Source organism: Chionomys nivalis, chromosome 1 (assembly GCF_950005125.1).
Source record: "Chionomys nivalis chromosome 1, mChiNiv1.1, whole genome shotgun sequence".
Lineage (NCBI taxonomy): Eukaryota > Metazoa > Chordata > Mammalia > Rodentia > Cricetidae > Chionomys > Chionomys nivalis.
In genome coordinates this window covers 91258742-91283164 of record NC_080086.1, presented here as the reverse complement: position 1 = coordinate 91283164, position 24423 = coordinate 91258742, and the positions used below count along the sequence as shown (strand labels likewise).

Sequence of the window (24423 nt, the reverse complement as noted above, 5' to 3'; positions counted from 1 at the left end):
ATGCACATGCACTATTCTTGGTGTTAGCTAGCACCACTGTCCTCCCGGCTACTGTCATCCCTCTGGAACAGTCTGCTCCCATTCTCCTAGGGAATGCTGCCTCCCAGTCAGCTGGTCCAGGAAGAGCAGAAGTGGTATCTCTTGTCCTGCCTACTCAAGAGAAGCCAGAAGACCCTGCTATTTATCTGTTCTTCAGTCTTATGGGCATCTTTGTTAGGCTGGTAAGGTTGGCAGGCTAGACAGAACCAACCAGAAGAAAGGAAGCTAAGCAGAAGGAGTCAGCTTCTCCTAATTTTCAGGGCAGACTCCACAGAGTGCTCACCTCCTTTCTTCTCTGGCCTGTTGACCCAGCTGGCCTGAAGCCTCTCTTTGCTAATACTCAAAGAACCAGGCATGAGGGGCTAGACAGGTAGACAATCTGGGCTCTGCCTCCTACCACCACACCAGCATATCCAGCACCAACCAGCATGGCCTCGGGCATTCCCTGTCTGCCCACTGCAGGTGACTTCTATAGATTTATGCTAGGGGAAGACACCTCTCTGTCTCTCTCCCTCCTCATTCCTTGGTGCCCTCCCCCTGCTTACCCAACCCACCTTGACTGTGTCATGTTTCTGCCTGGTCAGGAACCTGTTTGCAAGTGAAGCAGTATCTCTTTTCATAACAACTGTTCTTTGGTTTTTGTTGTTATAGAGCAGTGTTTCTCAACCCACCTAACGCTGTGACCCTTTCACACAGTTCCTCATGTTGTGGTGACCCCCCCACCATAAAATTATTTCATTGCTCCTTGATAACTGAAATTTTGCTACCATTATGAATCATAATGCAAATATCTGTTTTCTAATGGTCTTAGGTAACCTGGTGAAAGGGCCATTCTAATTATGGCTTTAATTTTCCTCTCTGTTCTTCTGGCCCTAAACATTCAACCCATCTCACACTCTGCTTTACCTGAGATAAAGTTCTGATACCTAAAAACTGAACATTTAACATCCTGAAGAGGCCAATTTGAATGCCAAGATTCTGATGAAATTGTTACATCTGCACCTGTGTCTATAAGACCATCAGTGATGTTATTTATTTCTATTTTTAATTTTGATCTTTGTTCATTTGTAGAAGTTTGCCAAAATACTCACTTTATGGTTTCTCCTGAATTTTTTGTTCTCTCTTCTGCAGCTGTTCTATTATCCAGAGCAGCATGATTTATTACAATAGGCATTAGGTTCTTTGATTGTTCTGGGAAGGAGTTTCCTCCACAATGACAGGAAATGACTGAACCGGATTTGGCATAAGGATTTGTGAGAGGTCCCTCACAGAGTTTTCAGATGGGAAAGGATTACCTTAAATATTCCTCATTGACCTACATTCCTTAGTCCAAAGCCTGCCTTTGCCACACCTTCTGCATAACCTAGAAGGTAGGGATGTTCTGAATGGATTATTCTTAGAAAAGAACCTGTTTCTAGGAATGCCCCCTGTCTACAATCCCTTTTAAGGTGAACTTGTTTGCCATAATTATAACATTTGACATTTCAGTTTTTCCCCAAACCTCTGGAAGTCACCAATCCTATCCAGGCATCATGTTCATGACACTCATTTTTTTGTTTTTATTGAGTTATATATATTTTTTTCTCCACTCCCCTCTCTTGCTCCCCCCTCCCCTTCTACCCTTTCCCATGATGCTCATGCTCCCAGTTTACTCAGGAGATCTTGTCTTATTCTACTTCCCATGTAGATTAGATTTAATCATGTCTCTCTTAGGGTTCTCTTTGTTGTCTAGGTTTTCTGGAATTGTGAATTTTAGGCTGGTTTTTCTTTGCTTTAAAGACATTCAATATTAATTGTATCTCAAATCCATTCCTCAAAATGTACTGACCTTGCCTTTAATGGCCTAATTATACTTTTTGCATAGAGAATTGGCATTTTCAAAAGCCAGAGATTCAATTATTTGTCTAGCTTCTAAATTTGGTATCATTCTATTTATTGCTGAAATTCATCTTCAAAAGAAATCCATAAAGGCTTCCTTTGGGCCCTGTATAACTTCAATACTGATTCAATTTTCTTTCCTATTTCTCAATTTCTATCCCAAGCATTCAAAGCTGCTGCATGACATAAATCCAGGGTGTGGTCATCATAAACAGTTGCTTTTCTACAGTAGTATCCTTCTCCAAAAATTTGATCTAGGGAGATTTTTCTACCTCTAGCTTTACTCTGTTGTTCAATAACCTTTTTTTTTTTTTTGGTTTTTCAAGACAGGGTTTCTCTGTAGCTTTGGTGCCTGTCCCGGAACTAGCTCTTGTAGACCAGACTGGCCTCGAACTCACAGAGATCCACCTGCCTCTGCCTCCCGAGTGCTGGGATTAAAGGCGTATGCCACCACCGCCCGGCTTGTTGTTCAATAATCTTAACCTAGTCTCTGAACCAGGATTTCAACTGTAATTGCACACCAGGTTCTAAAACACCTTTAACAAATTCTATCCAATGTTTAGGAATAATTCTATTACAAACTGACCATGAGTTCAACATTTGCTTCACTAAAGGTAAATGCATGCCATATGAGATTATTGCTTCCTTAAATCTCCTTAAATATAACATTGGCACCAGGCGATGGTGGCGCACGCCTTTAATCCCAGCACTCGGGAGGCAGAGGCAGGCGGATCTCTGTGAGTTCGAGACCAGCCTGGTCTACAGAGCTAGTTCCAGGACAGGCTCCAAAGCCACAGAGAAACCCTGTCTTGAAAAACCAAATATATATATATATATATATATATATATATATATATATATATATATATATATAACATTGGCACAAGAGTTCAGAGCCTCTGCCATTTGTCAATTCCTGTAAGGTTACTGGATATATCAAGGTTAGTTATTTGAAAACCTTAGACTGTTTCTCTCTATTCTTATAATGCAATGCTGAAATTGGTTCTTCATTAAATTCCTGTGTCTGGATTTGAATATCTCTGTGATCTGTTTTATTAGGTTTTTCTAAGGCCTGTATCTTAGCACTCAGATTAACCGACATTTTTAGTGATAAAACAGAAATGATAAAGCTGATAATGTTTACAACTGACATTACATAAATCCCACCTAAATTAGATAGCCTCTCATTTAATCATTCCATTTTCAAATTATCTAGCATATCATCATACAGAGACCTGAATCTTTCCATTGTAATGGTTTACTCCCAATTTTTAATGTGGAAAAAACTCTTTTAAATAATTCCTCCCTTTAAGAATTCCCAATTGTCTTACCAGACCTACCAATGATGTTGATGAAGATGTGAGGCTTACTGCTGCTACATAGGACAGTAAAGTCTTGACTGGATTTCAAGGCAGCTACCTAGTTTTGCAGCAGCCCAAGAAGTGGGTTCAGGGAGAGCCCACAACCCGAGAGAGAGAGAGAGAGAGAGAGAGAGAGAGAGAGAGAGAGAGAGAGAGAGAGAGAGAGAGAGAGAGAGAGAGGAGAGAGCTGTCTGAAAAAAAATTGCACAGGGGATTGTTCAGAAAAAGCACATGGGTGTGGGTGAGGGAGGGCTGCCTGAAGGCAGAACCAGCTGGTCTAGGGCAGATGAGTCCTGTGGCATTTGGAGCCCAGTGCTTCTGGAGTTTGGGTGGCAGCTGGAGACTGTTTCAGAGAAGTTATAACAGGAAAATCCCAAACTCACTCAGTGGGCTGGGAAGAAAAGAAAGCCTAGCCAGGTGGGGCTGGAGGCCGGCGTGCAGCTCCGGCCTGTGCTGGTGGCTAAAAAGCCACAGGCAAGTGACTTTTTCATGAATTCATACCCCAAACGTTGGGTGCCAACTATAGCATGATTAATAAAAACCCAGAGATATTGGGGTTCAACCTGAAGATCAGAAAAGCAAAGCAGCCAAGTCACTAGCGAGCTCTTACCTCTATGAAATCTTCAGAATGAAAGAGAGCCAGTTCCTGTCTCATCCCACCATATATTCCTCTCCAGTGCTGGGATTAATGGTGTGCACCACCACCACCCAGCCTCTATGGCCAACTAGTGTGGCTGCTGGGATTAAAAGTATGTATAACCATTGCCTGGCCTGCATGGCTGACCAGTGTGACTGTTTTGCGTTCTAGTTTTCAGGCAAGCTTTATTTACTAAAATACAAATGAAATATCACCACACACATTCTCTCTTCTTCTTTGTTTTTTTTCCTCTTTCTGTATGTCCTACTTTCACTGCTTCTCAGGTCTGTCTGCCTGGCAGCTACCTGGCTTCTGGCCCCAGGCGTGTCCCTCTTTTCTCCTCGCTCTCTTTATTGTTTCTCATCCTCTATTCTCCTAGCCCACCCACCTATCCCCCTTCTGCCTGGCTCTTGGACATCCAGATTTTTATTAGACCAATCAGGTTCCTTAGGCAGGCAAGGTGAAACATATGTAACACACCTTTACACAACCAAAGTAATATTCCATAGCATAAACAAATGTAACATAACACATCTTTACGTAGTTAAAATAATATTCCACAACATTTTCTTTTTTTCTCAAAGTATTAAGGATCTCCAAGTTGCCACATACCCTTGTAATAGAGACATATCTTACCTCCCGCACAGAAGTATCAGATAGCACTGTTTGGAAGTCAGGCTCTCTTGCCTTGAGCTCTCTGACACTAGTTTTTGCTCTGGCTCTTCTGATCAGGCATGAGCAGTATTAGTCCTCAGGCATCATCTACCTGCTACTTAAACACAGCTTTCCCTCCACTGTCATTCTGCCCTGAAAGTACTGCTTAAGTGATGGTTTGAACACCCATGTGCAGGCAGCTTAACCTCCAAAGCCTTCACCTCTGAATCATTTGAAGCGTTATTGTATTAATGTAGGCTGGACCTGGAGGCCACAATGTTCAATACTATTCTCTAATTTGTTCCATCCCACGTGATGACTAAACTACCCGATGACCCAGGCAGAAACCAGAAGCAACTGGAGCCATCAATGCCAACATCTAATCACTGGCTTCTACTAATTTTGCCTCTCTATTGGGAACTCTCATTCTTGTCACTTCTACTCTGCCTTTCTCTATTTGGGACCTGTAGCATCTCTTATTTGGAAAACTGACATGCGAAGTCCTTCCAACACTAAAACTACATGCCAGTTTTGTTCTAAAGCCAACTAGGAACTACTTGTGGAGACCCAACCTTAACATTTGCCTGTTCCTGTGCCTTTTGCCTTTGTTTTGTTTGAAGCAGTGTGTCATGTAGCTCAGGTTAAAGTCAAATTTACTTTGAAGCCAAGAATGGCCTTAAACTCCTGATCTTGCTTCTGCTTCCCAAGTTCCAAATTATAGGTGCACACTACCACTACACATGTCTTCTGCACTTCACAATCCTGCTTCCTCTCCATGGAATGCTCCCTTCACACACCTCTTTTCTATATTTTGATTTTCAAGATGCTGTTAAGACACCATACCCATCAGGAAGAAAACGTTCAAAATTGCAAAGAGTGAATTTTTTTTCTCCTCCAGCAGTGCTTCAACTAAGACATTGGCCAGTGTTGCAATTAATGTAGTTTTTGTGTGATTATTCAGGTCTAGGTAGCCGGGGAAACTAAAGTGTGGTCTCAGCTTACAATGGTTAGTATAACAAAGACTTAGGTTCAGATCATCTCTTCAAGTCATAAAGCATATCAGCAACACAAGGAAAACATGCCTTTTTATCTTCTGCTCTAGCTCCATTTTTCTCTAGTCCAGTGGTTCTCAACCTCCCTAATGCTGTGACCCTCTCATACAGTTCCTCATGTGGTGGCCCCAATCATAATTGCAATTTTGCCGTTATGAATTGTATGTAAATATCTGTGTTTTCCAATGGTCTTAGGCAACCCCCATGAAAAGGTTGCTTGGTCCCAAAGGGGTTGCAACCCAAAGGATACAAAAAAAAAAAAAAATCACTGCTCTAGTCCCTCTTTCCTTCGTGTTCTGTCTTGTAGTTTTCCGTGCACAAGGAACGAAGGTTTGGCTGCTATAGGATTTCCTTACTGGAAATTTTACTGCTTCTGTTAGTCAATTGCCTCATCTGAAAGAGTTCCAGACAGTAATAGAATTCTACTTAGAGGAAGAAAACCAGGATGGTCAGCTAGATGGCTCAGCAGGTAAGTGCTTGCCACACACTGATGACTCAAATTCCATTGGATGTGCAGTCTTTGGGGCCTGCCATATTAACACCTCCAAGTGACCCTTCAAAGATATGACATGCTTTTGGGATAAAAGCACTGTGAGGAAAATAGTGGGCACTAATCTGACATCAATAGTTGCTATTAAGTCAAAAGCAGGAGGAAGCCTGACTCCATCACTCCCAAGCATTCCAAAGATAACTGTGCTCTTAAAAGGAGAGAGGGCGATGGCTGTGAAAATTTCACAAGAGCATCAGTTCCCTCCGAGTTCTAACATACAATTCACTGGGCAGATGGGAGGAAATCCAATTTAGAAGGGTAAAGGTGGAAGAGAACAAAACGAGTGTATATATCCAAACCCCTCCAAACCATTTCCAAAAACAAATGCCTGCTGAGTGAGATTTCTATCGTGATAATCAACCAAACTATAATGCCAAGGTCAGTTCTTAAAAAGAACAGAGAGTGACATTAACTAGTGTTTATTTTGTCTTCTGTTTTCCTTAGCAGAGTGGAGGCTACTGAAGGACAGAACATTTCACCTGTCTATCCCACACCAGACTACAGTTAATGAAGTCCACCTAGCACAGTGCCCAAGATATAACAAGCACATACATACTTGCAGGCTAAGAGAGGGAATTCAGATAAAAAAAAAAAAAGCCCAAAGGTCACTTCAGGTGTAAAAGTTATATATAGAGCATTAAATAGTTAGATCAAGATTAAACTATGCCTTTCCTGTAGTTCCCTATGGAAACTAAAACTGGATAAATAAAATCCAACTTTATTTCCAATGTCCTCAAAGTCTGATTGTGCCTCAAAAGCAATTTTAAGGTCTTTTTTAAAAGTAAACATTCAGATATAAAAACAAATGTTTGAAATAATCTACTTGCTTCTGTCCAACATAGTTTAGACAACAAAATTTCCAATTAAATTAAAACTATACTCTTTCAACGGGAAGAAAGCCTTTCAGTTAAGAAATCCAGAGGCATACTTAAAATCTAAAGAAAACATAACAAGATGGTGGTACTTACTAAGCACAACATGTGCTCTTTGTAGAACTAGGCACTTCAGAAAGACAAGCAGTCCTGCAGATGCAGCCAACAGCACTTGCAATCATGCGAAAGAAAGGCGTGTTTTTCTTATCATCTTTATTCAAGTATTTCACAGCAGTTATATTACAAATTACAGTAAATGTTCAAATTCCAGAATTCAAAAATTAAATAATTTACTCCAAACTAATGTAAAATGAAGTCAAATGTAAAACATCAATTTAACACAATTCTAAATTAAACTACAAACCCAAAATAGACCGTAGTTGAAGTCTACTTAATCTACAGAGTAGACATACATGACCAAAACCAAATAGGACTCCCGAAGTCTAAACAACCAAATGTACAAAATATAAAAGATGCAGGTACAAGCCCAAATTCAAGCTTCCAAAATGGTTACAAGTAATAATTATAACAGCAATGGCATTCAGCTACGGGACCTGACACTGAAGAAACCTACTGATTAGCACCATAGCTGAACCAACTTAATCAAAACAAGGGAAGATAAGAAATTACCACCCCACTCCCAAAAAATAAAATCCAGTAAACCTACAAATACATTGGCATATGAGAAAAATCAAGTCATGAAAGGACATTAAAAAATTAATCACAGGTAAGATTCAAGCTCAAAAACACAATTTATTCCACAGCCATCAGTTTCAAACCTAATGCAGTTCCATCATCTTCAAGAAGCTCCCAGGGTTCCCACAGCTGAGCATGAACTTTTGCTTGGCTGGGCTGGGATACATAATTTATTTATCTGAGAGCAAGGTTTTACACAGGAGCTTATCACATATAATGCTCACATAGGAAGTAAGAACAGAGGTCAATTTGTACATTATTTTTGCCAATGCTATACAGCAAAAATTAAGAACTTTACAGAAAGGTAAACAAAACTGAGTCAACTTGGATAATTTCACAAGCTGCTTTTATTTATAGAACCACCAGATATCTGTAAAACTGGCATAGTATGTTTCTCTTTGGGGGGAAAGGGGCCTGAAGAGTTGGTGCAATTTCAGCTCATCTCCCCCCTTGGCATGGGACTGGCTTTGTCTTTGAGACCTAAACTGTTCAAAGTGGCAGTTCCTATACTGAGTTTTCCTGATTTCTCCATCTATATCAAGGGTAAACATAAAATAAGACGTGATCTTTTGAAAGCATTTTTAATGCTTAAATAAATAAATTTGCTTTGTCAAACTCACTGATGGCTAAAAATTCACGTGCAAGATTCGGAAACCTTAGAACATGTGCGGTTTTCCTCCGTTCACAAGTGCTGCTGTTACTTGAACAGAATGCTTCTGAAGTAGAGAAACTGGAATAAATACTAAGGAAGAAAATAGCGCAGCAAGAACCTGAGACTTGCAAAAACCCTTTTACCAGAAACTCGCTACAAAAAATCTGCTACATCTTATTTCATCAAATCTTTAAATTCTGTAACAATTTCCATCAAAATACAAAATGCTAATGTATTAGACAGTAAAATAGTTTGCACTGGTATGATGGTAATAAATACTAAATAAAGCATGAAAATCCTCCCAATAATCAAATTAGAGGTTTCAAATCACCTCCCCTTTAAAATGGTTCATCGTTAATCACACTTGCCCACCTTAAAAATACAGTGTGTCTACATGGTAGCATCTTGAATTACATGACTAACTAAATGCCATGAAAACCTCAGACCAGGTATAAAGAAAACAAGGATCATCCAAAAAAAAAAAAAATCAAGCTAGAAGACGGTGAACATGAAGGTAAATGCAAAAGCACTTGGGATTACTGCAGTAGCTGAAGCCAGCGCGAGCTCTCTGCACACCACCACAGCCAGAGACAAGGAGACAGGTACCTTAGCTTCAGCGTGTAAACGGTGGCAAAGTGTTACAGGACCCTGTAAACACTGTTGGTAACTAAAAACAAAAGCTGAGGTAGCTCAGTATCTCTGCAGTAGTCCTCAACCATGTGCCCTAATTAAAACCCAAATATGTGTTGCATATATTGGAAAGACACACCTGCAGTTAACGGCTATAATAAAGGAATATAGCAAGCCAATTTGTCTGCAAAATTTTCTGTACTTTGTTTAAAAATTATCTCATAAAAAATGTCACTGCATTGCCTTTGCCTCTTTGCAACTGCCTAGACTGTGTCTCCAAATTCTTAGAAAGTTTTGTAAAATTAACAACCCATAATTATTTTCATAAGCACAATCCACTGAAATCACTCAACAAGATCCAAAATGATTCCAATCAAACTGAAGCATTGTGAAGATGTGAGCATGGGACAGGGTTAAATGTTAACACTGTTATTCAAGGATATACCAGAGCTCACTTGCAATTATACAGAAAATGAGTTTTAAAGAGTTTCAAACAAATTCCTCTTTTCTGTCCATTTGGCAAGTCCTGGCTTTAAAACAAAACAATAACAATTGACTATACATGAAAACCACTTTTCTCTGGTAACTCAAACATGAATAATTATTAAATTGCATCTGACAGAAGAATGGCCACCAACTATTTATTTTCTGGTCATCATTGTCAGCAATATGGAGAAGTACATGGGGTTTTGTGGACTGTTTATCATTTGCTGCTGTTTTAGTGTGTGTTTTTTTTAACTGGAAACACACCACAGGAAAGATGACAAACTAGCATATCACGTGGATTACTGAGTATCTTGATTGTTTTGAGAACAAGACAGGCATTTAATACAGAATACTGTTGTCTCTTAATGACACTGAGTATCAAAACTTATTTTCAAGGTTGTAACCAAATAAAACATTCTAATTAATTTGCTACAAATGAGCCCATCCAGTAAGCCTCATCTTTCTCAAATGAATAAAAAGGCACATTAAAGGCAGTTCTAAAGAGCCTAACCTAATTTCACCTAGTTTCTTCAGTTGTCCACCAGAATACACCATAGCCAATTCTAAAACAGGTCTTAGTCCAATACCTGGGGGTGAGGGGATGGGATATGATCAGAGATAGAAAAGAGAAAAAGAAAAAGAAAAAGCAGGTCGCCCACGATTTCCAACAATTCAGCACAATTAGAACTGCCCCATCCAGTTCCCTCTGGTATGCTGGTCTGCTCCCTAAGAGACTCTCCAAGAGGGTAGAAGAGAGGGGCAGAGCGAAAGCAGTTTCCGTAGCACCAAAATCTCCAAGCTGTGGGGTTGTATTTTTTATTTGTGGAAAATACAACATGTTTCTGAAGTTTTGTTTGGTTCTTGTAGGCTGGTTGGTTTCAGGTACCTGAGACAATAGCACCAAATTCAACAGAGAAAGAATGAGTGAGCGAGCACTTTACACCAAGGCTCTGCGCAGGATTGGTGCAATCTGAAAGGGAATGGCTCAGAAGACCGCTCGGCAGGAGCAGATTGGAGAGGAGAAACCACTCGTCTCACAAGTTCATAGGAATGTCTCAAACATATGAACCGTTCTTTCCATCTCCTAGAAGAGAAAGAAGTAACTGTTATCCACTATAGGAGACAAAGGAATTTCTCACCACAAAAGGCTCACATTAAACTTTTAGTAAAGAATTTGAGATACAAGTTCAATTTGAATATTTTTACAACTCTGCTGTAAAACCATCTGCCCTAGACAATTCTAAGTACTGCTTATTTTATTCTTTGGCAACAGGGATGGTAAAGATAGCATCATTCAATAATTTACGATGCCAGATACTGCACTAAGAAATATATTCCAGATATATTTATATAAGTAAATAAATAGGTATATAAGATATATATTCATACCCATATGAAGTGTACATACATATATATAACTTAATTCCTACAATAATGTTGAAAGCATTGAAAGGATTTATTATAAGGCCATTTAAAAAACAAACAAACAAACCTGAGGGAGGCACAGAAGAAAATAATCTGGTGGCCACTAAGTGGCAAGATCAGAATTTCATTTTGTTGTATTGAGAGGAGAGAGAGACTGCAGTAGATAGCCTTGGCTGGCTAAGAAGTATTTATGTAGCCCAGGCAGAGGTCTAATATACAATCCTTACAGTCTGGGCCTCCAGAGCCCTGTGACTGCAGGAGTCTACCACCACACCCAAAGTCAGAAGAGGGACTCGAGCAAGCTTGGGTCAGCATCTGTACCTCCCTTACTCAATACACCTTACTGACTACTAAAACCAACAGCATGTGTTCATTGCAGGAAAGTTTATAACAAAATGAGGCTGCACCTTATTCCCACATCCCTCCTTCCATTCTATCCCAGATGATAGGGGAAGAGGGCTAAGGGAGCTGCTCACCACCACCAGCAACATGCACTGTTCATTCTACCAACCCTCCCACGCCTTAGAGTAGGCCTCTAGAGTATAAAGATTCCAAATCCCACTCAGAGGAATATGCAGTTCATTCAAATTTCTTTGAATGCCCAGTGGTGGTGGTGCATGCCTTTAATCCCAGAAATCGGAAGGCAGAGACAGATGAATCTCTGTGAGTTAAAGGCCAGCTTGGTCTACAACATGGACAAACTGTCTGGAAAAAAATACACACACACACCTCTGTAAACTGTACTACATTAGGATAGACCAACACCAAATATATTTTTTCTACCTTCATACAGTTCTAACAAAATCTGATCTGTATTAATATTAAACAGATTATTATCTGATTAATCAGTTATTCTATGTGCTCAATTAAAATCACCTACTCAATGGCTTATGATTCACTGCTGGGAAAGAAAATCAAATTATAAAGCAAAATATACAATACGATCAAAATTTTAAAAACATACTCACACATTAATAATAAGTATTATGGAAAGTTAGGTATTGTAAAACATTGGAAGACATTTCAAATGACTGTCAGGTCGTCAGGTCCAAAGCTCCTCTTCCCCCAAACAGAAGTGAAGTGATACTGCCCTAAACAGGAGGACTCTGACCAGGTAGACAGAAGGGTTGTTGCCAGGTACACAAGCCTACAGGTTTCTGTTTCCTGGAAAAGCAGATCTAAAATGGTTTCTGTTCGCCAGAAACCATCCTTAATCCTCCGGGAATCTCCTTTAACCTTCCCCAAAGGTTAAACTACCTCTAGCAGGGGCATCTAGGTCTGGATCAATCCGGACAACCTATATTAGCTCAGCTCACCACACTGCTGACTATTTTAAAATCTGCTGGCTTTTCCACCATTTTGCTCTTCTTTCTGCCTCCCTCAGATGGCCTTGGTAGTTTAATTCCCAATAAAGCTCACTTATAAGACCCTCTAGATGGCAGGGGGTAGCAATATTTTTATTTTCTCATTTCTGGAAGCTTCTACATATTGTATAACTTATATAGCTTTGAAAAAGATGAAACTCATAAAATATGGTTATGAAATAATTGAGAATTCCAGGCCAGCCAAGGCTACACCTAATACCCTATCTCAAAACAAAAACAGAACAACAACAACAACAAAAATGTGATAGAATTTCACTAGTCTAGAATCCAAACAAAGAAAACACATTGTGTTTGGCTGTGTTTTATCAAGTGCAGCATGTTTTGGAATATACGTGTGTGTGTGTATGCACATATATTTGTCTTATTGATTTTAAAAAATGTGAACTTATCTTCTAGTGGTTTTAAGTTTTAAATTTTATTTAATTGTAACTAGCACATATTATTTATACAGTTAGCATGCTTCACTGTGATATTTCCATATATACACATATCATGAGTTGAAGAGTCTGTAAAGGGCTACTGAACTATAGTTACGGCATCTTTTGAAAGCATTTCTAAAAACCATCCTGAGAGGTAACCCAGACACAGAAAGACAAACAAGCTATGTTTGTCTAATATCTACTCACTCATAAGTGGATATTAGACATAAAGCAAAGGATAAGCAGCCTATAGCCCACAACCCCAGAGAAGACAGGAAATAAGGAGACCACTACAAGAGAGATACATGGATCTCACAAGGATCCACCTGCCTCTGACTCCCAAGTGCTAAGATTAAAGGCGTGCACCACCACCACCTGACTTGCTTCTTTTATTACATATGTAATTTATTTATTTTTATTTTATGTGCATTGTGGTTTTGCAAATATGTATGTGAGATCTTGGAGATACAGACAGTTGTAAACTGCTATGTGGGTGCTGAAAATTGAACTCAGGTCCTCTGGAAGGGCAGTCTTAACCACTAAGCCAACTCTCCAGTCCCACAAGAGTCTCTCTTCTATATTCTGGTTTCATTTATACCCAGGAAAGTGACATAACAATCATATGGTTATTCTATTCTTCGTTTTATCCAGAAACATCTGTATTATTTCCCAGAGTGGCTAGCTTACATTTCCACCAACAGTGTCTAAAGGTCCATTTTCTCCACACCATTGTTAGCATTTGTATTATTTTTTCTATCTTAAAAACTACTATTTTAACTGAATTGGTAACTCATTTGTTTTGACTTATACTTGCCTAATGACTTATGATATTGAGCATTCTTTTGTATATTTATTGAAATCTATCTGTTTCTTGGTTAGTCTCTATTCAGATCATGTGCCAATATTACTTCAACTGGGTTACTTTTTGATTAGTAATGTTACTCTGTTGATGTTTTTTTTCCTTTTGCTGTGTGTGTAGAAGGCTTTTTCATTTGATGTAACCTTAATTGTCAATTTCTGCTTTTGTTTCCTGTGTTTTTGGAGCCCTATCCAAAAAACCATCGCCTGCACCAGTATCTTAAAATGATTCCTCTATACGTTAGCACTCAGAGATCTTACATTACGTTGTATGACTTGTTTTGAGGTTTTTAGGTAGGTTGATTGTTAAGGCTTTAGGCTTCAGTTGGCTACATGTGGGTATCCAGTATTCCCTGAAGCATTTGTTAGAGAGACTGCTTTTTCTTAAAAGGATATTTTTACACTTCTTTGAAAAAAGCTGTTGATTTATTTCTGAGCTTTCTATTCTGTTCCATTAGTCTCTGATGTCTGTTTTTATGGCAATAACATGTGTTTTTGGTTACTAAGGCAGTGTAGTATATCTTAAAAATCACTATTGTGTTGTCTATACTTTTGTTCTTTTCTGTTCGCGACTGGACAGTTTAAGTTCTTTTGTGCATCTATGTGAATTTTATCACTATTTTTCCTAGTTCTATGAGTAATGTCACTGGTATTTTGGTAGGGATTTTATTGAATCAGCATATTATTTTGAGTAGTATAAATATCTTAACAATATTAATAATTCAAATCCATGAACATAGAGTGTCTTGCAATTTGTTTTGTTGGTATTTTGTAATTCTCATGATGGAAGACTTCCACTTCTTTAAGTTTACTCCTAGTCTCCCTATCCAACATGCTTACTTTTTGCAAATTCATTGTCTATAAAAAAAGCTACTAATTGGATTTCTGTATTCTGCTGCTTTACTGAATCATGCATCCAACAGTCACCTGGTATAGTCTTTAAATCTTTCTACACAGCTCAAAGAGTCTTTTGATGTCATTGTTAGGTTTTTCTATGAATAGAACCTGTGGTGCTTTGAATAAGAATTGCCCCCATAGGCTCATATTTGAATGCTTAGTCACCAGGGAGGGAAACTCTTTGAAAGGATTAGAAGAATTAGGAGGTGTGGCCTTGTTGGAGGGAGTGCTCTTCTGTGAGGAAGTGTGTCACTGGGTTTCCAAAGTCCATGCTAGGCTCAGTTTTTCCTGTCTGTACATCAGGATGTAGCTTTCAGCTGCTTCTCCAACACCAATTCTGCAGTGCCTACCACTATGCTCCCTGCCATGATGATACACCAAGCCTCTGACCTGTAAGCAAGCCCCAATTAAATGTTCTCCTTCATAAGAGTTGCTATGGTCAAGATGTCTCTTCACAGCAATAGAACAAACTAAGATAAGCCGGGCGGTGGTGGCGCACGCCTTTAATCCCAGCACTTGGGAGGCAGAGGCAGGCGGATCTCTGTGAGTTCAAGACCAGCCTGGTCTACAAGAGCTAGTTCCAGGACAGGCTCCAAAACCACAGAGAAACCCTGTCTCGAAAAAACAAACAAAACAAAACAAAACAGACTAAGATAGAATCATATCATTAGTATATAGGAATAACTTCACCTTCTTATTTGTCTTTCAGTTCTTCTTGTTTAATTGTACTGGCTAAAATTTCTAGTAATCTTTTGCATAAGTGCAATAAAACAGACATCTTTGTCTTGTTTCTGATCCTAAAGGAAGCACTTTCAGTTTTTTTACATTGTGCTGGCTATTTTTGCCAGCCTGACACAAACCTAGACATACCTAGGAAGAAAAAATCTGCGTTGAGGAACTGTTCTATCAGACAGTCTTATGGGCATGTCTGTAAGGGCATTTTCTTGAATGATGATTGATGTGGGACCCAGGAGTAGATGCTACCCATGGGCAGATGGCCCTGGATTGTATTTAAAAAAAAAAAAAAAAAACAAGCTGAATTAGTAGAGAGGTGGCTCAGCACTTAAAGGTACTTGCTGCTTTTTCAGAGGTCCTGGGTTCAGGTCCTAGCACCTCTCTGATGGCTCACAATCATCTGTAACTCCAGTTTTAGGGGATTCAATGTTTTCTTTTGGCCTGTGGACACTGCACACACATGATACACTTAACATTCACGCAGGGAAAGCACCCATACACGAAAAGTAGGAATAAATTAATCTTAAAAAAGGGGGAAAGGCTGAGTAAGTCATTGAAGCAAACCAGTAAGCAGTGCTCCTCTGTGCTTTCTGCTTCAAGTTCTCACCTTGGATTCCCTCAATGGTAAACTACAACTTAAAAGCCAAATAAACCCCTTTCTCCTCCAAGGTGCTTTTGGTAAGCGTTTTATTGAAGCAACAGAGAAGCAGACTAGAACTGAAGTTGGTATAGGGAGTAAGACATTGCTATGAGACCTGACCATGTTTTCGGGAGGATTGTGGTTGGTTTTAGAGCTTTGGGCTAGAAAAGTCATTAAATACTCAGAGCTTAATGAGCTGTTGATGTGGGAGCTCAGAAGAATGCTGACAGAAATGTAGACAGTGAAGGCCTAGCTTAAAATTTTCAGAGGAAAGTTTGAGAGTCCCTCAAGGACTCTGTAGGGGCATCTTTGTGATATATTTGAATTAAGAATGTGTGGTTTCTGGTCAGTTAGGGTTGAAGAATCAGATGTGATTAGCAGGAAAGCAGAACAACTGAGGTAAACCCTTTACTGGGACGACTGATGGTACGTATAGTTAGCTGAGACTGAAGGGTCAGCTGTGATCGATAAGAGACCAACATCACTGAGAAGTCTTCTTCATGATTAGCACATGGAAGCTGTGGTCCAGAGTCACAGGTCCAGGTATCACCTCAAACTGACAGCTGAACTTGTTAACGTTAGCAGTCTCCCACATTACTGGTTTTTGGTGGTATGAAAGTTCTAGGACTGAAAGGTGGAAATCATTGAGGCTTGGCATTATGAAAGTCCAGAAGGGACCATTGGTGAAGGTGCAGCCTTAGTTAAATTGGAGATGCCAGGATTGTGGGATGGTCACCAAGTAGAGTACCAAAGCAATGTTATGTCTCAGATGGCAAGAGCTGGAGAGGTGGACTACCCAAGTCTTTGGAGCCCAGAAGATCATGTGCCCCAGATGTTGGTCACTGAGCTACATACCCTGGATTTTGGCTTCCTTTGATCTGGTTGTAACTGTACCCTAGTTTGAATCTTACAGAAGTCAACAGCTAAGAGACTTCAAATTTTTAAAGAGAACTTGGACTTTGTTGAAATTTTAGTTATACTGTGTTTTATATGTGATATTAACATTGAGATCTTGGGGACAAGAAAAAGCATAGTATATGCTTTTGTTAAGCTGAAAGGGGTCAATTGTGTTGATTAGTTTGGTTAACTCGGCACAAACTACAGTCACCTGGAGAGAGAGAGAGAACCTAGAATGAGGGACTGCCTCCATCAGACTGGACTGTGACAAGTATGTCTGTGGGGTATTTTCTTGATTATTGTTTGATGTAGAGAGCAGTGCCCTCTTTTCTTGATCATTGTTTGATGTGGGATTCCCCTCTGTATGCTATGAATATGTTTTATTACCATTGGTTATTAAAGAAGCTGTTTCGGCCAATGGCTGAGTAAAGCCAGGCACAAATCCGGAGATATAGAGAGAAAGTAGGTGGAGTCAGGGAGACCATATGTAGCTGCTGAAAGAAGGACAAGCTGGAACCTTACAAACCTCACTGGTAGGCCACAGCCTCTTGGCAATACACAGATTGATAGAAATGGGTTAATTTAAGATGTAAGAGCTAGTTAGGCATACGCTTGAGTCATTGGCCAAACAATATTGTAACTAATATAGTTTCTGTGTGATTGTTCAGGTCTGAGTAGCTGGAAACGAACGAGCAGCCTCAGTTTACAGGTGGTCATAGGTGTGTGAGGGCAAGCTGAATAGCCGCAGATGCTGAAGCAGCCAGTAGACAGTACTCTCCTATAGTCTCTGCTCCGACTTTCCTTAATGGCTACCACCTGTGAGACAGATGCCTGCCCACTTCAAGCTGCCTTTGGTCAGTATTTTATCATAGCAAGAGAGAAGCAAACTAGGACACCCATTCATTCAGTGTGACGTTACCCAGTGGTTTCTTAGACACAATTTTTATGAGTATAATGAATATGGAGTTTTATCAAAATTTTTCTGCATTTACTGAGACAATAAGCTTTTTTTATTCTACATTCTATTCATAGGGATATATTACACTTACTGAGTTGCAATATGTTGAACCATTTTTACCTCCCTAAAATCAAACCAACATGACTGTGGCTTATGATTTTTTTTCTGGGGGGTGGGGGGAGGAAGTTTCTAAGACAGGGTTTCTCTGTGTAACAGCCAGCGAACAACTTACAGGAACAACTAAGGAAGGTTATCTATACAGATGTAGTGGAAGCAACTGTGTATGTGAGTCTTTACATGCTGCTATTGCAGGTGTGCCCAAGAGCAGAACCTCAGACCCACACCAACATGCCAAGCTGCGTGAACCTGAAGGTGGAGGCAGTTTGAGATTTCTCTCTCAACTCTTGTTACTTGCCCTGCCCACCAGGGATCATGATGTGAGTTGAAAAGTTCATCTCAGCTGAGGTGCTCAAAGGAAACAGAGTGGCATGTGGCGAGTGCCAAAGTTTCCTCTAAACTTTACCCTGTGCACCTTGGGCTATCATCGATGGAACCAAAATGGTACAGACTGAGATTTCTTCTGGTCTTGTTAGTGACAGACACCCATGTGGGACAGTGATAGAAGGGTGACAGAATCCCACAAGAACTTGTCCTTAATCCTGGCATTCCCAGGAAGCTACACGCTATATGTGACTGGCAATACCCTAGGTCTCAGAGGTCAGCTTCCCCAAATCTACAGTTCTTGAGGATGATACACCCTTTGCTCCCCTCTATATTGTGGTGCCCTTGCCCACAAGGCAGCACTCCAGTGGTTTATGCCAGAATCAGTCACAAGGTGAGAGTAGTCAATTCTGGGGAATGTATATGGAATCACAGAGGTAGGAATACATTGGGATTTCTTCCCCTAGAACAGATCAAATTCAGAATATAGGTCCCTCTCTCAAGATGGCTCCTGGTTACAGCACACAGACAGTTTACTGGGAGAGTAAGTAAACTCCTTTCTCCAAAGCCAAACTAAGATTTTGTGGGGTTGTGTGTGTGTGTGTGTGTGTGTGTGTGTTGAAAGCCTTCAGGGGCCACATAAATATCCAGTAGCGGTATCTGCCATTATTTGCACTGAGAATAATGCATTTTACTCTATTGTAAAGTGGAGACTCTTCCTTGCTAGGCTGTGGAACTGGAGAAAAGGTGATTTTGCTTTTCTTGCTATGCTGCAACTAGTCTGTTCTCTATATTTCTACAAAGGTTCTGGTTTTGGGGTGGAAGTTTGCAACAGGGTTTCTCTGTGTAACAGCTCTGGCTGTCCTGGAACTTGCTTTGTAGACCAGGCTGGTTTTGAACTCACAAAGCTTCACCTGCCTCTGCCTCCAGAGTGCCAGGATTAAAGGTGTGCACCACGTCTGGTTAAAGCTTCTGGGTTGTTTTTTTTTGTTTTTTGTTTGTTTGTTTGTTTTTTTCTACTAAATCCCAGCCTTCTTCCATGGGCACTCACCTCTTGGCCATCTCTACCTCTTGGTGTTGGTGTGGTGGAGCAAGTAAGAGCCCTAATCAGTTATTTTGACCTCCAAAATGATTTTAAATGCCACCTTATTTTGATTCAAATCTAATGCTCCTTATCCTAAGGTTAAAGGTGTAATTCAGTGGTAGGATGCTTGCCTAGCTTATGCAAGGCCTGATTGATGTTCAAGTCCTAGTACTGCAAGACAACAAATCTAATGTCCTTATAACACACGAAAAATAACCATATCCTTTCCACATAAATCTCTAATATCCTTAACACTGGAAATATTCCCAAACAAGAAGAAATTTCTCATGTTTAGCATCCAAACAAGTAGCACAGTATCTGATACTGGAGATTCTTGATAAATATTTCATAGCTAGACCAACAAATGAACTAACAAATGAACAAAGAAAATCTAAGTTGTTCAGCTCAGTCAGTGGATAGCTGTGAACAACTCAGTGAGTACATGCAGGACTGCATTTGCTAAGGTGACACTAAAAGGCAGGAGCACAGATGAGATATGTCAAATATAAGAAAACAGATGCTCTTTGGAGGAAGGAATTTCCATGTGGTCCAGAGCCATACAGAAAAATAAAGGCCCATGTTTAAAGCATATGAGTTGAAGGACAAGTTCTGTCCCTCTGCTACTTACAGGACAAGGTCTGATCAAAGCAAACATCATACAGTTCTTTTCCAACTACTAGTGTACTAGTGGGTGGCAAACAGGCCACACTGCCTTACCTATCTTCATTCACACGCATGTACACATGCACACTTCCCAAACTAGCCTCAAACTTGTTATGTAGCTAAAGATGACCTAGAACTTCTGGAACTTCTGACTCTTCTGTTCCTACCTCTTGAACATCCTCCCTCCCTCTCAGCTCTCCAGTGACAGGGATTGTAGAGCTAAGCCACACCAACAGGCCCAAGTAGTATGAGTCAGTAGCAAACTAAAGAAAAGAGAATGATGATAGTCATTCCGTATGCTCAACTACACAGAACCATGAGTGTCTACTTTTGGACAAACAAGGAACTTGCTATCTTATTTATTGAGACAAAATGGTAGAGAAGAGCTTTATTCTTCAAACTGTATCATAATATTTTTTCCTTTTTTTCTTTAAGTGTAAGAGATCAAACCCTCGGTCTCACTCACGCTAGGTAACTGATGTACTAACACTGAGCTGCAGACTCAGTGCCCAATTTTCCTAATCTTAAATCTTTACAGCACTGTTCAGTTACTTAGTAAAAAATAATGGACTTAGCACACCTGTGGCACACATACATTCATGCAGGCAAAACATTCATACACATGAAATCTTTTAAAAATGGACTTAGATAACTTCTTTTTCTTTTAAGATAAGCAAACAGCATTTATCTCTTCACATGCACTAAACACACTTACCTCCACAAGCTGTGACTTGTCATAATCCTTACGATGGCGGTAGATGCACTGACTAAGAAGGGAATACAATCTCTCGAGTTGATCAACTGTTAAGTTGTTGCTTTTATCTACCAACAAATCAAGCAGTTTCTGGAAGGGGTACATGTGAGAGAAATCCAAAGAAAGAAGATAAGATGTAGTTGATATCATCGGTTAAACTGAAACCATTATAGTCAAATGCCTAGACAAAATAACACCTATGGTTTGAAGATTCTAGGCTTTAGCTTACTAACATCAAACCCTCAAAATATACTTAACTCTCAGGAGAAGTCCTGGGACACTTATCGCTAGGTTAAAGTAAGAATTACCAAAACTAGTTTTATTACTGCTTTACAAATATCCAGTATTATTCCAGTCATTGAAAGCAAACTGTGAAGAGCTAAGCATACCTTCAGTCTCTCGTGATCAACTATCAGAGGTGGCACAGGCTCAGATGGCTCTTCTGGAACCAGTTCCAGGCCTGTTGTTTTTGCCTGCTCTAAAATTAATTTACGATATTTTTTTATTTTAGAAGCACCTACAATTGAGAAGAGAAAAAAATGTACTATAGTCAATAAAATTAAGAGAAAATCATTATTAAGCAAATATAAATTCTTTTGCCCATGACATATTTTTTAAAGAACAATATATTTTTTAAAAATGATCATGTTTATTTTGGGATGTTTCCTATTTTGTTGTTTATTGGTTTTTTGAGACAGGGTTTCTCTAGCTTTGGAGCCTGTCGTGGAACTAGCTCTTATAAACCAGGCTGGTCTCAAATTCACAGAGATCTGCCTGCCTCTGCCTCCCGAGTGTTGAGATTAAAGGCGTCACCACCACCGCCCTCCTTTTTAAATAAGAATAATCCAAATTAAAGAGAACTGAACCATAACTATGAAAGCAAAGTTATAACTTTGGAATATCATGTGATACACATATCCATGAAAAAGAAACAGAAAAACTACCTTGGTTCTAAGCTCTTGCTTATAAAGGGTAAGATGATGGCTCAGTCAGTAAAATATTTGCTTTGTAAGCATGAAGACCTCATTTTGGAACCCCAGCACTTCAACTACAAAGAAGGTTATGGCTATATGTGCTGTACAGCAGTGCACTGAAAGATGGATTTAGGATCAATGGGACTTGCTGGCTGTGAGTTCACCTCTAGAATCAGTGAGAGACCCCATCTTTAAGGAATAAGGAAGAGAGACAGAGCAGGGTGTCTGATGTCTTCCTCTTGCCTCTGAGCACACACATGGGTGTAAGTAACTACATAAACACCCCTAAACACACACACACCCTACAAGGACTCACTCCATCACATCTTGCAGTAAAGAACAATGGTGAGAAAAGATGAACTAGATAATCTTTACTTCCCTTTTTACTTTGTCTTAAACAGATGGTAATCATGAGAAGGCAGGGCTTGCAGAGTGCTCTTATTTTCTAAAAGCACTGTGAGTCAACAGTGAGTTCTACATCCTTTCTCCACTGCCACACAAATCAACGCAACTTAGTTGGATCTGGGATACTCAGTCTAATACACTGCAATACGTTTTAGTAATCAGGAGAAACAGCTAGTTAGTTATTGTTAATTCCAGCAACAATACCATTGTTTGATTTACAAAAGTTTGATTTACAAAACTAAAAACCAGACATGAGGGAATTAGATCAAAATTCCATGATTAAATGAATTAAGAATGGCTTAATCTCAGTTTATACACTTTTCTAATCTCTGTCTGCCTCACCCATTCTCACAATTCTTCCATTGGGATTCCGTCTTCTTTGCACCTGTGAATTGACCTGGCTTTCACTTACAAAGCTTTTAAGATAAGAGTAACAGGTCTGGAGAGATGGCTCAGAGGTTAAGAGCATTGCCTGCTCTTCCAAAGGTCCTGAGTTCAATTCCCAGCAACCACATGGTGGCTCACAACCATCTGTAATGGGGTCTGATGCTCTCTTCTGGCCTGCAGACATACACACAGACAGAACATTGTATACATAATAAATAAATAAATAAATATTTTTTTTTAAAAAGAATGTGGAGTGTTAACTTTAAAAAAGAAAGGTAAGAGTAACAATCAGGCTGGATGGTGGTGGCACACGCCTTTAATCCCAGTACTTGGGAGGCAGAGGATCTCTGAATTTGAGATGAACCTGGTCTACAGAACAAGTTCCAGAGCATTGAGAAAAACCCTGTCTCAAAGAAGAAGAAAAAAGAGTGACAATCAGACAGGTGGAAGAGTAAAAGGCCAAGACAGTACTCATTCTGGACCATGAAACCTCTGGAACCTTCAGCAAAACTGGGTATGTTCACAGTTATTTATGGAATGGGATGAAAAATGTGAGTGATCATTCCGTTCTGAGAACGTTAGCCAATTATTGCTACTAGAAATCAAACAAATATTCAACAAATTAACTCTGACATTTAAACCTTTTAAAACTTTAGCTCTACCTTCTTTATCCAGTTCTGTATCTTTAACCTCCACATCAGGACCAGGCTCGATCTTCTCATTACTGCTACATCCCAGTATTTCTAGTTTCTCAGGATCGTCTCCAGGATCTTCATTCAAAGTTTCTGGTTTGTCTTTTGGCTGTTCCTCTGAAGGAATCTTCTGTTCAGAACTAGATTTTTCTCCACCAACAGAGAGAGGAACTATTTCAGCTTTACCATTCTGACATGCCAGAACGGGAATTCCTTCAAAACTGTCAGTGGAGGCTTCACCGTTCAGACAGCTGCCTTTAAGAAAGGGCTCTTTTTTAGATGTCTGCTCAGGATTGAGAGTACTGCTGCTGTGGACAAGTAGAGATTCATTTGAACTTTCCTCTTCAGTCGATGCAAAGTTCTCTTTTGTGCCTGCTTCATTGTTCAGCCTCTGACCCTGGTCCATATCCATGATGTCACATGAAGATTCATCATTGGTCATAGATAAGTCTCCAGTCTCTTCTCCATTTTCCTCATGGCAGTCAGTGCTTACCTCAAACTCTCCATTCTCCAGCAACTTCCTGTCCTCGGTATGGTCATAGTCTGCAAACTTGGTGTCCTCCTCATCTTTCTTTAAATTATTGACTTTCCTTTTCTTAATAATTCCTTTACCCCACTGTGATCGCCGCCTTGATTTTCTCCGAACTCGGACTGTTTGATAAGAAAGGGGGAAAGAGCATGTACAACTTCAGGGTACAATGTCAGTTTTACATTTTCTTTATAGAAGAGCCAAAGAAAGTAAACCCATTCTGGCCAAAATCTAAACAAAACCCCTGGCTCTTATTATCTATACAGACTAATTCTTACAACCTCTAGGTAAAATTGATATGAAGTTAAAGATGAACTCAGACAAATGCAAACTTAAAACTTTACCGTATGAGTTTGCTTGGCATTAGCCTCTTCTACTACTACAGATTCTACTTTATAGCCAATTTTAACTTTCAACAGTCAAGGACTAACCTAGAAAGCATACATTTAGGGAATTATCATATTACCAAGCAGCCCAGAAAGTTTGAGAGAGCCTTGGATTTCTACCAGGAAGGTCGGTGTATTGCAAGCAAATCATGCAAAGATAGCAGCACCTCAGCTATGGAGAAGAAAAAAACACCACCAACAACAAAAACCCTTTAATCCAATGCTATAGGACCCAATAGTGACAGCTATCCCTCAAACAAACACCTATTGCCTCTCCTTTTAGAAAAAGGCATTACCTGTAGGACGAATGATCATGAAGAAAAGCACTACAATAGGTTATGTAAACAATTTGGTTAGCAAACTGTTAACCGCCTCTACTACAAATGG

The 24423-nt window shown here is 39.7% G+C and overlaps 1 protein-coding gene across 3 annotated transcripts in view; it reads right to left on the bottom strand.

The window, feature by feature from the left end:
- Positions 1-7253: 7253 nt before the first annotated feature.
- The window catches only part of Atad2b (ATPase family AAA domain containing 2B), a 132567-nt gene continuing 115397 nt past the window's right edge, over positions 7254-24423 (bottom strand). For all 3 annotated transcript variants that reach the window (XM_057769870.1, XM_057769882.1, XM_057769876.1), the window contains 4 exons: positions 23092-23772; positions 21053-21180; positions 20625-20753; positions 7254-10591 (listed from right to left, as the gene is read on the bottom strand). In XM_057769870.1, the coding sequence (XP_057625853.1) occupies positions 10550-10591; positions 20625-20753; positions 21053-21180; positions 23092-23772 (980 nt within the window). In that variant the 3' untranslated portion in view covers positions 7254-10549. The remainder of the gene's footprint in view (positions 10592-20624; positions 20754-21052; positions 21181-23091; positions 23773-24423) is intronic.